This window comes from Magnolia sinica, chromosome 1 (assembly GCF_029962835.1).
Source record: "Magnolia sinica isolate HGM2019 chromosome 1, MsV1, whole genome shotgun sequence".
NCBI classification, from domain to species: domain Eukaryota; kingdom Viridiplantae; phylum Streptophyta; class Magnoliopsida; order Magnoliales; family Magnoliaceae; genus Magnolia; species Magnolia sinica.
In genome coordinates, this window is record NC_080573.1 from 121,951,287 (window position 1) to 121,966,211 (window position 14,925).

General features: G+C 43.4%; 1 protein-coding gene across 2 annotated transcripts; it reads left to right on the forward strand.

Moving 5' to 3' along the window:
- Nucleotides 1-1,386: 1,386 nt before the first annotated feature.
- Nucleotides 1,387-8,156, forward strand: LOC131256451 (EIN3-binding F-box protein 1-like). Of its 2 annotated transcripts, none has more exons than XM_058257347.1 (2): nt 1,387-1,644; nt 5,500-8,156. In XM_058257347.1, the coding sequence occupies exons 1-2, from the start codon at nt 1,620-1,622 to the stop codon at nt 7,452-7,454; spliced, it is 1,980 nt and encodes a 659-aa protein (XP_058113330.1). In that variant the 5' UTR covers nt 1,387-1,619; the 3' UTR covers nt 7,455-8,156. The 2 variants fall into 2 exon arrangements, with proteins under 2 accessions (XP_058113330.1, XP_058113324.1); XM_058257341.1 differs by lacking the exon at nt 1,387-1,644 and adding an exon at nt 3,884-4,129.
- Nucleotides 8,157-14,925: the final 6,769 nt, after the last annotated feature.

The following is a 14,925-nucleotide window of genomic DNA, read 5'->3' on the forward strand; positions in this document are numbered from 1 at the left end:
CACACAATCTTAACCATTAAAATCAGTGGTTAAGATCAACGGTGTAGATAGGTATATGCCCGTATCAACGGTCAAATCAACCATATTTCAGACTTGCTAATTGTAAAGTGCAATCGCCTCACACGTCCAAATGAATCAAAACGTGTGTGTCATTGGCCGTCTCTGAGGTATCTTCACCGTGTAGATCCATGCTTCCAAAATGGGAAAATGTTACCATCACATCGGCGACCTTGTGACACCAAAACCATCCGTAAACTTCACTGTAACTGCTCAACGGTCTTCTACGAATATGGCCCACCTAATCTGTCATATAAGTATTTACAAGGAACCCAGTTTGGCTAGTGACACAACACCATCCAGCTAGCTGTTGTCAAAGCTCCGTGGGTATCACCATAATGTATCTGTTTTATCCACACCATCTGTTCAATTTTCGAGCTCATCTTAGGCCATAATGCATAAACCAAGGCAGATCCAAGTCTCAGGTGGACCACACCATAAGAAAACAGTGTTAACTGAACGTCCACCATTGTAAACTTAATACCACTGCTGTAGTGTTTATTTACTATCCAATCTGTTAATAAGGTCACGTAAATTTAGACAAAGGAAAACATAAACACCATCTTGATCTACAACTTAAGGTCACGTGAACCTAAACAGAATGAAAACATAAGTATCATCTTCATCCAGAACTATCGATGACCTTGTAATATTTTCAACTGTAAAACATCCAATTACACCCAGATCCATGGCTAAGTCGTAGACTGAGTGAAAGATACCTTGTTTCAACACGAGGTCTTGGTTTCGATTCCTGGAAGGGGTGGCTAACAGTGAAGTGTGAACTGAAAGCGTGTGTACTAATAAGCCATAATTTATAATAATAATAATAATTAAAAAAAAAAAAAAACTAACTAACTCTAACCAGTCAATCCACACTATTTCCTTTGGTGGTCCACCTAAGATTTGGATCTACCTTATTTTTAGGCTCATGCCCTAAAATGAGCCGGCGAAATAGATGGTTAGAAATGATAAAATAGATACATCATGGTGGAGCCCACAAAGCTTTGAGACCAGCTAGCTGAGTGGTGTTGGGTCACTGGCCAAATCGCCTTCTTTACATTGGTGGGAACACCAGATGAGCGGCTCTGATGTTAGATACGAATGGGCTCCATCGAAAACGGTTGGATGGCTCTGGATATAGTTAGTTGTGCGCCACGAATACATGACCCAGTGCATGCTCCTGACCAAAACAGCGGTTTTCAATTAGACGTTTCTGGTTTCGGCTGCCGGTATCCCTTGAGAAAAGCGGTTTTAGGACAGATGCATTGCATTTGAGACATGCATCCGCGTAGGTACAGCATAAAAGCAAAAGTTCTTTGCCGAGAATAAGCGAAACGTATTTTCTTTCTCTCTTTCCTCTCTTCCCCACCCGTTAGGGTTTTTTTTTCTTCTTCTCTTTCTAGGGTTTGTTGGGATGATTGCTGCGATTGGAATCCTGTAATGCATTCAGAAGCTTTTGGACGTCTGTATCTCGTCTTTCTACTTGTTTTTGCACTCTGCGGAGGGTTTCTCGGTCTGAAACGGGTCGGATTTCAATTTCTGGAGTTTTCGAGATTGTTTCCATGCCTGCTGTCGTTAACTGCGGAGGTAAGCTTCGGATCTTTGCTTGTGTTTGAATTTTGAGTTTTAGGGTTCTTTTTGTTTTTTTTCGTGCTAATTGAATGTCCACAGTTGAAATATTCGTGGGCCACAGAAGTTTTGAATCATGCTAATATTTGTGATTTCAGTTCATCCCAATAAGAATGAAGTTATTAACGGTATCGATAGCATGTAAACATCACTATCGAACCCAAACAGGTTTCAATGGTAGGAATTTCCCAAACCACATTCTCCTTTAGCACGACCCGCATGAGCTTTGGATACAGTTCATTTTTGGTATCATGCCCTGAAATGATCTTAAAAATGGATGAATGGAATGGATGAAACACATACATTATGGTGGGGCGCACAAAACACCGACCATCAGCCACGGGGCTGGGGCAGGGGGAGTAGCCAGTCCTTTTCCGATTGGGAAGCGGATTGGCATGTATTGACGTCAGCAAGTTTTGTGGGTCCTGTCGTGATGTATTTGTTATATCCAAACCGTCCATCCATTTTGCGAGCTCGTCATAAGGCATGAGCCGAAAAATAAGACAGATGTAAAGATAAACTGGACCACACTGCGAAAGGTAGTGGGGGATTGAACGTCTATTATTGAAACCCTTTGGGGGGTCATAGAAGTTTCGGATCAATATGAATTTTTTTTCCTCTTCATCCAGATTTTTTTAACCTTATGAATAGATTAGATGGAAAATAAACGTTATAGTGGGCCTATGAATTTTTTAACGGTGAAAAACATTATCCCGTTGCTATTTTTGGTGTGGTCCATTTGAGTTTTGGATATGATTCATTTTTTGGATAATGCTTTAAAATGATCTAAAAAAATTGATGAAAAGTGTGGATATAATAAATACATTATTGTAGGGCCATGTAACTTTGATCTCCTTTGAACCGTTTGCACAACTCGGACATGGAGAAGCGTCCGCGCTTGTCTTTTGCACGACAAATATTTACACCAGCTATATAGTTGGTATGTGGTACAGAAATGTTATAGTGGGCCAATATTTTTGTTTTCCCTTCATCCATGCCCTTATGATATAATGAACAGGTTGGATGACAAATAAACAGCATTGTGGGGCCTAGAAAGGTTTCAACGGTGGAAATCATTATCCCCATTGTTTTGTGTGGCAATGGGAGTAGCCAATCCATTTTCCGTGTTGGTACACTAGCCCATGGATGTGGATTCCGTGGGAAAGCCTTTCGCAGGAAGTTACTGTGTCGAAAACCTATATGGGGCCCACCTTGACTTTTGTGAATAATGATATTTTAATTTTTTTATTAAGTACTTTATAGTTTATTTGAATTAAATAGAATAATTGTATTTTCATTTAATAAAAAATAATATCTTTATAATGTAAAATATTTCGAAACAAGAGATAGGGGCAAATGTGTCAAATTAACATATTTTAGACATTTCAGATGTTTGTTAACAAACAAATTATTTCAAATTCAGTACTTAATTTTTAGACTTCAACCATAATTACAAAACAAGTTTTTTGACTTTAGATTTCAAATTCAGGCTTCAGATTTCAGATTCAGCTTCAGATTTCAGATTCAGGCTTTAGACTTCAGATTTAACAAACGGGGCCTAAGTGAAAGATACCTTGTTTCAACACGAGGTCTTGGTTTCGATTCTTGGAAGGGGTGGCTAACAGTGAAGTATGAACTGAAAGTGTGTGTACTAATAAGCCATAATTTATAATAATAATAATAATTATAAAAAAAAAAAAAACAAACTAACTCTAACCAGTCAATCCACACTATTTCCTTTGGTGGTCCACCTAAGATTTGGATCTACCTTATTTTTAGGCTCATGCCCTAAAATGAGCTGGCGAAATAGATGGTTAGAAATGATAAAATAGATACATCATGGTGGAGCCCACAAAGCTTTGAGACCAGCTAGCTGAGTGGTGTTGGGTCACTGGCCAAATCGCCTTCTTTACATTGGTGGGAACACCAGATGAGCGGCTCTGATGTTAGATACGAATGGGCTCCATCGAAAACGGTTGGATGGCTCTGGATATAGTTAGTTGTGCGCCACGAATACATGACCCAGTGCATGCTCCTGACCAAAACAGCGGTTTTCAATTAGACGTTTCTGGTTTCGGCTGCCGGTATCCCTTGAGAAAAGCGGTTTTAGGACAGATGCATTGCATTTGAGACATGCATCCGCGTAGGTACAGCATAAAAGCAAAAGTTCTTTGCCGAGAATAAGCGAAACGTATTTTCTTCCTCTCTTTCCTCTCTTCTCCACCCGTTAGGGTTTTTTTTTTCTTCTTCTCTTTCTAGGGTTTGTTGGGATGATTGCTGCGATTGGAATCCTGTAATGCATTCAGAAGCTTTTGGACGTCTGTATCTCGTCTTTCTACTTGTTTTTGCACTCTGCGGAGGGTTTCTCGGTCTGAAACGGGTCGTATTTCAATTTCTGGAGTTTTCGAGATTGTTTCCATGCCTGCTGTCGTTAACTGCGGAGGTAAGCTTCGGATCTTTGCTTGTGTTTGAATTTTGAGTTTTAGGGTTCTTTTTGTTTTTTTTCCTGGTAGATTGGATTTTGGATGGTGAATGTTCGTGTTTTTTGTTCGGGCAGCTGGACCCACTGCAACGCTTTGTAGGCTGAAACGGAGATGTGTGGGGTCCAGCATGATGTGTGCAAGACATCAAATCCGTCCATCATGTGTGCCCGCTCAGGTTCTCCTTGGTGCCCGAAAACCAGGCGGATCCAAAAATCAAGTGGGCCAGGCGACGGGTAACGGTTGGGATGGGTTTGCCCAACATTGAAACCTTACAGATCATGTGTGTGGCCCACAGTGTTTTTCGTATGCCATCCGCTCGGATGAATGGAGACCCCAAAAATCAGGCCATTCGAATACACAGGTGGGTCACACCACGCGATTTTAGAGGTTTTACGCATGATTTTACATGATGTGGCCCACATGAATCTTGGATCGGCCCATTTTTGGGGGCTTGAGAGAACATCAGGGGCCGAACGTGATGGACGGATCGGATCCATTGACAAATTATGGAGGGTCTACACATCGCATCGTAGGTTAAGCTTAACCTCCAAAGCTTTGTTAATCCTGCCTCCTTTGTTTTGAATGTGTGGATTAAGGCTTTGGTTTCAGATTGAGTTGGTTTTCATAGCTTTGGCTTTTTATTGCACCTTTTCTATGGTTTCTGCAATTCCCTATGGTTTTGTTTGGTTGATCTTTGTGTTCTGGATTTGGGTTTTCTGTTTTTAGGGTTTATTTTCTAGATCAAGTCGTTTCTGTGTGCTACCTGTGATTTTAATGGTATTTATTTGGTCAATCATTGGGTTCTGGCCACGAATCGGGTGGTTTTAGGGTTCTAGTTGCAATTGTATCTTTTTTCAGGATGCCTGTGGCTTTTAGGTAATCAACTGCTAGGTAGTTGTGTTTGGTTTTGAAGGTTGATGTTTCAATGGTTTTGGTTTTAGTTTTGTATAATACGTTATTCTAGTTGTTATACGATGTGTTTGGCTGTGCATGACTTGGCAATTTTATTCTGTATTTGTAAGATGCTATTAAACATGTTTGCAAATTTCTTAATGCCATTTCCAATGAAGGAATCACAGGAGAAGCTCACAGAAAATGCAGAGTTTTGCACTTCTCTAACTTTCTAAAACCAGCAGAAACATTCTCTCCGTTTTCACGAATTGTTCGATTATTTGCAGAGTGAATTGCCTTTTATAAAATGAGGGCTCAGTTTGTAGATCTTTTTTTTTTTTTTTTCACATGAAATCAATTAGAGATGCTGTTGGTGCTTCAGTGGCTTCTTTCTAAGAGAAATCAGAAAGCTTGATTGAGTTATGGACTTCTTTTTCAGGTGATAAGGATTTTTGCGCTGCCAGCTCATTCCACTCGGACTTCATGGATTCATGCCTTGTCTTGTCTCTTGGTTCTCACATCGATGTATACTGCCCTCCTCGCAAGAGATCCCGCATCACCGCACCATTCATTTTTAGAGATGAAAGCAAAGAACCGGAGAATCAGAGCTCCATCGATGTCCTTCCTGATGAGTGCCTGTTTGAGATTTTCAGGCGGCTACCTGGGTCCCAAGAGAGGAGCGCCTGTGCGTGTGTTTCCAAGCGCTGGCTTATGCTTCAGAGCAGCATCCGCAGATCTGAAACCTTTACCAACAGCAGACCCAGTAATCCCTCTTTGAAGAATGTCTCTTCTCCAGTTTCTAAGGATGAACAGATTGTGTCCTCTGTTCAAGATGAGGAGCAGGAATGCGAGGCTGATGGATACCTCACTAGGTGCTTGGAAGGGAAGAAAGCGACGGATATTAGACTTGCTTCCATTGCTGTGGGCACCTCTAGCCGGGGTGGGCTGGGAAAGCTTCTGATCCGAGGAACCAATTACACTCGTGGGGTCTCCAATCATGGTCTTTCAGCAATTGCTCGTGGTTGTCCTTCGCTCAGGGTTCTTTCCCTGTGGAACGTCTCCTCGATTAGTGATGAAGGTCTTTCTGAGATTGCAAATGGGTGCCACATGTTGGAGAAGCTTGACCTCTGCCAGTGTCCTTTGATATCCGATCAGGGTTTGCTTGCTATTGCACAGAACTGCCCGAGTTTGACTGAATTAACAATTGAATCTTGCTTGAAGATTGGGAACAAAAGCCTCCAAGCAATTGCACGCAACTGTCTGAATCTAAAGTCTATATCCATCAAGGACTGCCCGCTGGTGGGTGACCAAGGAGTTGCAAATCTGGCATCATCAGCCTCCTCTGTGTTGAGAAAGATAAAGCTTGAGGCTGTGAACATCACCGATGTCTCTCTTGCAGTCATAGGGCACTATGGAAAGGCTGTTATGGATCTTGTTCTCACTGGCCTTCAGAATGTAAGCGAGAGGGGTTTCTGGGTCCTGGGAAATGCGTCCGGTTTGCAAAATCTGAAATCATTTACAATCGCGAACTGTCAGGGATTAACAGATCTAGGCCTTGAAGCCATTGGGAAGGGTTGCCCGAACCTTAGGCAGCTTCACATTCGTAGGTGCTCCTTGTTTTCCGATGAAGGGTTGAATGCTTTTACAAAATCTGGGGCATCTCTCGAAAGCCTGCAGCTGGAGGAATGCAACAGGATCACACAAACGGGTGTCCTCAGAGCTCTTTCAAACTGTGGCAAGAATCTCAAGGCACTTGCCCTCATAAAATGCCTGGGATTTAGAGATACATTTGTGGGCTCAACTCCACTCTCTCCTTGTGAGTCCCTGCGGTCGCTGACCATTCGCAACTGCCCAGGTTTTGGTAGTGCTGGCATAGCCATGGTTGGGACAGTGTGCCCAAGGCTGCAGCACGTAGACTTTGGTGGGCTTTATGGAGCAACAGATGCTGGGCTTCTTGCACTTCTCGAGAGCTGCAAGGCAGGGCTTCTTAAGGTCAACCTCACTGGCTGCTTCAACATATCGGATGCTGTGGTGTCTGCCATGGCCAGGTTGCATGGAGAGACACTCCAATTGCTGAATCTTGATGGCTGCAGGAAGGTGACTGATGAGAGCTTGTCTGCGATTGCAGACAACTGCCTTCTCCTCACTGACCTTGATATGTCAAGGTGCACAGTCACTGACAATGGGATTGCTGCCCTTGCTCGTGCAAAGCAGCTCAACTTGCAGGTCCTCTCACTGTCAGGTTGCTCTCATGTATCCGACATAGGCGTGGCTCTTTTGCAAAACATGGGCCAATCCCTGGTGGGATTGAATCTCCAGCAATGCAATCTAATCACCAGCAGCGTAGTTGAGCTTCTTGAGGAGCAGCTCTGGAGGTGTGACGTCCTTTTCTAATCAGGGAAGGAACAAAAACACCGTCAGGTGATAAAGGCAGCTCAGCTATTCGATGATGGGTTGCAGATAAAACAGCAGTAGAAGTATCAATCCTCATACATTCAGCTTCTTTGGGTAGGATAGCATTTGGTTAGGCTTTTTAGGCCCATCTCATCAATGGGCTTTTACATCTTTTACTCTGCCAGGACTAGGTTGTTTTCCAGGAACTTTGGCCTCCTTTCTTTTTGCAGGTTCCCTTCTTTCAGTGGGAATCTGTTTTGGTGTTTGGCTTCCAGTGATGGGAGCTTTCCTTCTTGGCCATTGTTCTTGAGAATACAGCTACCAACTCCTGGTTTCCACCTCTCTTTTCCTTCTATCTTTCAGAGGGTCATTGTGCAGCCCCTTGGTGTTTTAGCCAAACCTCCAACTGGCCATTCCAGTGTGCGACGGTTACGCTTTCGGCTGCTGAGTTTTATGTCCAGTGTCTTTGTTCAGGTGTTTGAGCCTTGTTATAAGTGAGGGATGTTGTTGCAGTTGGGACAGTTTCTTTTGGAGCCTGAGATTCTCATGGGCTTTGGCAATGGCGGTGGGTGCTCGTATGTCTGCCATGACAATCTCCTGTGTTTTGGGGGTTTTTTTTCCTAACCAAGCCCGAGTCTTGCAGGCTGCTGCTTGTAACTGCTACGCAACTTCATATAATACATGTATTTGAGTATTGGCATTGTGTGAATGTCTGTTTAATGGATGGTTCTTTTTTCTCATCTTTTACTTGGTTTTTGCTGTAGACTTAAGATAAAATGTGTGGGTATGCCTTTGTTGGTTTGTTGGGCTTGGATCAATGCCCCAAAATATCTGCTTGGCAGCATGGCCCTAGCCTTTCAGTTTTTGGCTCTCATAAGGACCCATTTGGCACATATTCACATGCTTTATGGAATTGGGTTTCTCAGTAGGATGAAGGAAGAATCTCTGCCTGCAGGATGGGGGATACTTGCATCATTTTGCTGAGAACATTCCGGTGTCAATAACTGTGCTGGACAAAGTCACTTCCGTTGATTTAGGTTAGTTTGTGGTTTGGGTGGTGATTTATGTTATTTTGCTGTGTTGGGTCCATACCAGATTCAGGCGTTTGCGAGATGTGTTATTCCATGTTTGGGGTCCATTTGGGATTTCAGTTCCTTCTGTCGGGGTGCAGGTTCAGTAAAATCTAAACTGTCGATATTATGTACAGATGTCAAAAAATTCCCTCTTATCTCTCGCTTGCTTTAGGTTCATGCACTTGTTATCTTCTATTCTCTGCACCTTCCATGTCACCAACCTTGGATGCTTGATGTCGGCACAAGTTGGTTTTTCAATTTGTCTAATGCATTTTTCAAGTTGCAGGCACTATTTTTACTTTTTACTTTTTTCCCCTTAAATTTTTGTGAACATTCGGATGGACAATTGAATTTGAATGATCTTGATATGATCCATGGTGAAAATGTCTAAAGTTCGATGCAGCCTAGGAAAAGATTGAAAGGAGAAGGATCCATTGGATAGGCCAATTGAATTGCTGAAGCATCTGCTATGAAACCAGTGAGACCCAAGATTGTGAAAGATGGAAGGGAGCGGATTAGGTGTGGCCCTTACCATTGGGCCCACCTTGATGTATGTGTAGTATATCTACACTGTCCATCCATTAATCCAGTTCATTTTAGGGCATTGTGTGACAATTACTACACATACATCGAGATGGGCCCCACGGTGGCAATTATTGCATTTTAGTTCACTTTGAGCATCCAACCACACCAGCGGCTGACAATAAATATCAAGTGAAAGAGTTAGTCGATGAAAAGTTAGGGTTAATAAGGGAATCTTTACCCCTTTAGTATCATTGAGTCCTTTGATTCAAATGATCTTATCTGAGAAGCTAGATAAGCTGGCCCACCTCATATGGTATGATTAGCTGGGTAAACCTTTTGTATAATTCTCATAGTAGAAGACACATTCATCCACTTCAGGTGATTCATGATCAGTGATGATGGACTCGAGGTGGTCTCTTTAACACTAACCCCACCATACAAAGGCTTCAGACATGATGGCCCCCCACCAAAAAAGAAAGAAAGAAATAAAAAAACCTATGCTCAACAGCCCATTTACATTGTTTAAAAGAAGAATGCTGCTTGCATGTGCCAATCTTCCAACTCAGAAACAAGCGTATGAAATGCTAACGCGGCCTCCCACCCGTGAGATTTTAGCCCTTCTTCAGGTGGGCCAAGCCTAATAAACCAAGCTGTCGCTTGTTGCGTTTCCATGCACCCCAGCTGATGAATAGCTACCCTAAGTTCTGCTACAGCGCACATTCGAAATGAGCACCGTCAAATGGACCGCAGCTCGCCATGTTGGCAATTTACAGATTTAGAGGGCCATGCCTGTTATGGTACGTTGATATTAAGTAGCAAGGTTTTTGGGCAAAACCCAAGGGTCTTCAAAAGGTAGGGACCCAAAGGCCTGTTCATGGCCCATAGGCTCTAGAAAGATTGTCACGAAAAGCCCAACAAACGCACCAACACTAACATACTTCCATATATCACGGTTTTGATGAAAGATACACATCATAGTGGCCACACACAGAAACCTGTGGTCGGCATCTCATCCCCATTGTTCCCTTTTGTCTGGTCCCCTAGAGTTAGCATCGAGGAGCGGACCTGATGGACGGAGTGGATTTCACATGTATAACATGGTGGGCCCTTAAGTGCTTGATTGTTTACTCAGCTGCTGTAGATGATTCCGCTCCGGTGCAAACAGGTGGTGCTGAGGATTTCGGTCCTATAAAACGTTGAAAGCAGGCGGAGCGGCTCTCAGTTTTTACGACTGCTCATCCCCGAGCGGATTCCCTGAGACAGGAAGCTAGGTGGGACCCACCATGATGTTTGTGAGAAATCCACCCCGTCCATCCGTTTTTCTAGATTATGTTAGGGCAGGAGGCCAAAAATGAGACAGATCTAAAACTCAAGTTGGCCGCACGACAGAAAAAAGTGACGATTGAATGTCTACCATTGAAAAATTCGTGAGCCTACGTAAGTTTTGGATCATGCTAATATTTTAGCGTTTTCAGTTAGTAGAATGAACTTATGAAAGGTATAGATGGCATATAAACATCACTGTGGACCCTTGGGAGGTTTCAACGGTAGGCATTTCCCTACCAACGTTTTCCTGTCGTGCTGCCCAATTAAGTTTTGGATCTGCATTATTTTCGGGCCCATGATCTAATATGATTAGCAAAACGGATGGACGGTGTGGATTTCTCACAAACACCACGATGGGCCCCACCTACCTTCCTGTTCCAGGCAATCTGCCTCCCCTCCTCTCGCACGTGCTGCAAACCGCTTGCTATCTTTTCATTTGCATTGCACGTGCCACACCTACTAGCCAAATTCATCTGAACAGTGACTTCGAGTTCGTTTTGCGTCTGTTGCGAGTCAGGATAATGCGTGTCGCCATCAACTGAGGAATTCGCAGACATTGTCTGATGATTTCAACCGTCCATCTTCTCGTTGGTAAAACAAGCAATCTAACCTCCCACAATCAAGCTTCAATGATGATCCAAACCTTTGATTTTTAGAGGTGAAAGGAGGCCATTGAAATCTTTTTTTCGTTGTTCTCAATTCATCCATTATGTTAAAATGGACCCTACCAAAAACCGTTGGCTATTATATTTTATCATCTTTTCATAGATCGAATGGTTAGAATTTTTTGTTAAAACTCAAACAGTATCTTGTCCTACTCATAGCGTGTCCTACCTCTTGAACGGTTCCGATCATCCATCCTCAATGCCCAACTCGCTACTACGAATTCAATATAGTAGTCCGCGGACTACAAACCGGGCCTCCGAAAGTTTTCAAGATTTTTTCCCGTATTATGAAAGAACAGCCAAAATCGTAATCGGAGTACCCACTCCACCGTACACGAGTCTGATCTTGGTGATTGGAATTCATGGATCACCGTAGATTCATATGTTTTATGGTTTTTGTAACCTGATTAAAGGTTTTCATTTAACGTGTGAACCATCGGCCTTTTTAGTTCAGCTACTTAGTTTTCAGTCCGCCGTGGGACCTAACTGCTCATCCAACCGGTGGGACCTTCAATCCATTATACATCTATCGTTAGTACCAATGATGAACGGTTTCGATTAGGGAAAACAGAACCTACTTAGAGTTGAGGGCTCAAGAACTAATGGTCAGCGGAGGATTATTCTATTCATCTATTTTATCACGGTCTGCTGATTCTACACGCACTTGTAGAGCTGATCATCCACATGTAGAAACAAGTGCAAGCATTTAAAACATGTGGAAGATCTGAGCTTTCAGTATGGTAAGTCACAATGCTTAGATTCTCTGCCTCAAACATGATACCGTTTCACTTCTAGAATATTACATTTTGAATACTAGTCATATATTTTTTGAATACTAGGTGGCTACGGACAGACATTACTTTTAGAATATTACATTTTGAATACTAGTCATATATTTTTTTGTTTAATTATTTTTACTTAACTTTTGATGCCATTGTTTTAAAGCTATTCTGATTATTGATAATGGGTGAACTTTAATCGGACTGTGCAGGCATATAGAAACTTGTCCATGCATTTTTGCTAGGTTAACACTTGGATATACGAGATTGGAGTCTTCGTACTCTGGTACTGATTTTCAGGGCATGAGAGTTTGAGTATCCTTTGATCAGCTGGCTGTGGAGCGTGACGATCCATCCATCCCTTCAATTGAGGTAAGACTCCCTCTCTATGTTTTTGTAGCTTGTAAATTAGCCGAGTTGGTTCTGTATCTGTCGAGTTGTGCCAAGTTCACAACTCTTGTTAGCTCACTGTATTATTAAGATACTTAGGGTAACTTAGTTTGTCGAGTCCACTATGTTATTGACATAGTTTTGGTCTCTTCAATGCATCAGATCATGCATGAAGTGGAGCTCGATTTTAATTGCAGCTGTGGTATTGTTTGAACTTGGGTCCGAAACTAAGTTGGCTTGATTTGAGTTAAGGCATTCTCTAACAAGTTAACTCAGCGAGTGGCTTTGAGTTTGAGTGTGGTGTAGAAGTTGATTTTTGGTTATTGGTCCAGCATCACAGTACGACTATTGTGAGGTTCAGTTTCTGACCAGGTTGTGTCGATCGAATCCGAGTCTAGCGAGTCACTCAATAAGGTGAGTCAACTCATCTAGTTGTGTAGAAATCCTATTGTTATCTTCTTTAATCTTGAGTCGATTCTTATTTGCAAGGTTTTGGGGTGTTGTTATTGTAGGTCGTGTGTATTCAAGTGTTGTATATAAATTTGAGTGGGATTAGATGTAAAACCCGTATCGTAGTCAGTATCATTCTTTGAACTTCTGCGATCCTCTCTATCGAATTCCAACAACCTACGATCTGTAGTCGGCAGTTGCGCGCGACCATAAGTCGCACATTGTCAACCTGAGTTGACTCGGGTCGAGACTTGTACCCTTGCGACTGCGCCATCGCCGCGGTTCCAACGCCGCGTCTTGTCTTGCGCACCGATGCGATATCCAGACTAGGAGTTGTGGGCCCACGTATATTTTGAAGAAACGCCGCGCATTGTGAATCCTGAGAGAATCTCTACTCAAACATCATATCAATTAATCGAATACAAGTCAAATACAACCCATCCCTCTCTTACCAACAAAGCATGAAACTCATCTCTTTCCCATTCCCAAAGTAACCAAGCCCATACCCTTCTTACAACACCCACTCCTCCCATCCCATCTCACTTACAACAACTCATCTGCTCTCGCATTTCTCTCTTCATTCCCAAGTAACTCAAGAGGAGTGGACATCCAAGCATTTCCAAGAGGAGAGCCAAGTGTGACCCACTTCCTACCCCAAGATCTCACCATCCAACCCTTCAATTCTCATCATCCTCCATTAAAGAGGAAGCTTAGGAGCTTAGGAGATCAAGGAGCTAAGAAGAAGTAAAATCGGTGGGTGTTCATAGTACTAGATCGTGATTTTGATTTAGGGCCCGCATGATTTGGGACCCATCTTATTGTATGTGTTGTATATGGCCCACCTAGGGGACCTCATAGTGGCCGAGCTCCCCCACCTCACGTCTCTCTCTCTCTATCCATGTCGTCCACCACATGAGATGCACCGCTGTCCAAGCGGGGCCCACCTCGCTGCCATGTCCAAGCCCACACTTGCTATCTGTTTGGACTAGCCCGGATCGAAGGGAAAACACTAATATCATATTGATCCAAATCAGGTGGGCCACGTCCACGTGCAACCCACCTTGCTGGCATTCAGTGGCTAGCTGGACGGTCCAACATTGCTGGCACCATCCGGCAAGCCTAGACGAAGAGAAATCACAAATATCAGCTTTATCCTAGTGGGCCCCGCATTTGTGGACCCACCTTAATGAATGTATTTTGTATCTGGGTCGTCCGTCTGCTGGACGGCCAGCAGCTATAGCTACTGTAATGACGTCAGCAAGTTCTGTGGCTTAATCATGAGGCATGTGTTATATCCCAACCGTCTATCCATTTGCTGGATGGTGGGACCCACTCTACACGTGTGGGACCTCCATCGTCTAGTTGGGACATGGACGCCCACATTGATATATGTATTTTATATTTGCACCATCTAGAGTGCTGGACGGTGCTGCTGTGTGGGGCCGACCGTGATGTATGGGTCTCCTCCACGCCGTCCGTTTGCTGGACCGGTGGGGCCCACCTTGATGTATTGTTTCATCCAACTGTTCATCTGTGGGACCCCCATGACGTATATATATTTTATCTAGCCGTCCATCTGTGGGACCCACATGATGGGTCTGTTTTATCCACACCGTCCATAGGCTGGGACGGGTGGGGCTCACCTTCATGCATATATTCTATATCTGCACCGTCCATTTGCAGGGGACGGTGGGCCTCTTAATGCATGTATTTTATATCCAGCCGTTCATCTGTTGCTGGACTTGGGCCCTACCTTGATGTATATCTACATCGTCCATGGGACGTGGGGTCCACCATGATGTGTATTGTATTCAGGCCCTTCTTACAGGCCCACCTTGAGGTATATGATGTGCATGTGGCCCATCTATTTTGTTGAATTATGAGCCGCCCATGAGGCCCAATGTGATGTATTTGTGGCCCATTGATGAGGCCTAATGTGATGTATTTGTGGCCCATTGATAAGGCCCAATGTGATGTATTTGTAACCCATTTGATGAGGCCCAATGTGATGTATTTATGGTCCATTTGATGAGGCCTGATGTGATGTATATGTGCCCATGTGTGATGCCCAATGTGATGTATATGAGGCCCATATGGTGAGGCCCGATGCGATGTATATGTGGCCCTTGAGTGAGGCCCATTGTGATGTATATTAGGCCCTTGTGTGAGGCCATAGGCCCACTATATGTTTGGCTCTATGTGGGTCACTCCTTGGGAGCAATGTTGGTTAAATGTCCAAAATGATGGGCAATGATGGTTAAAT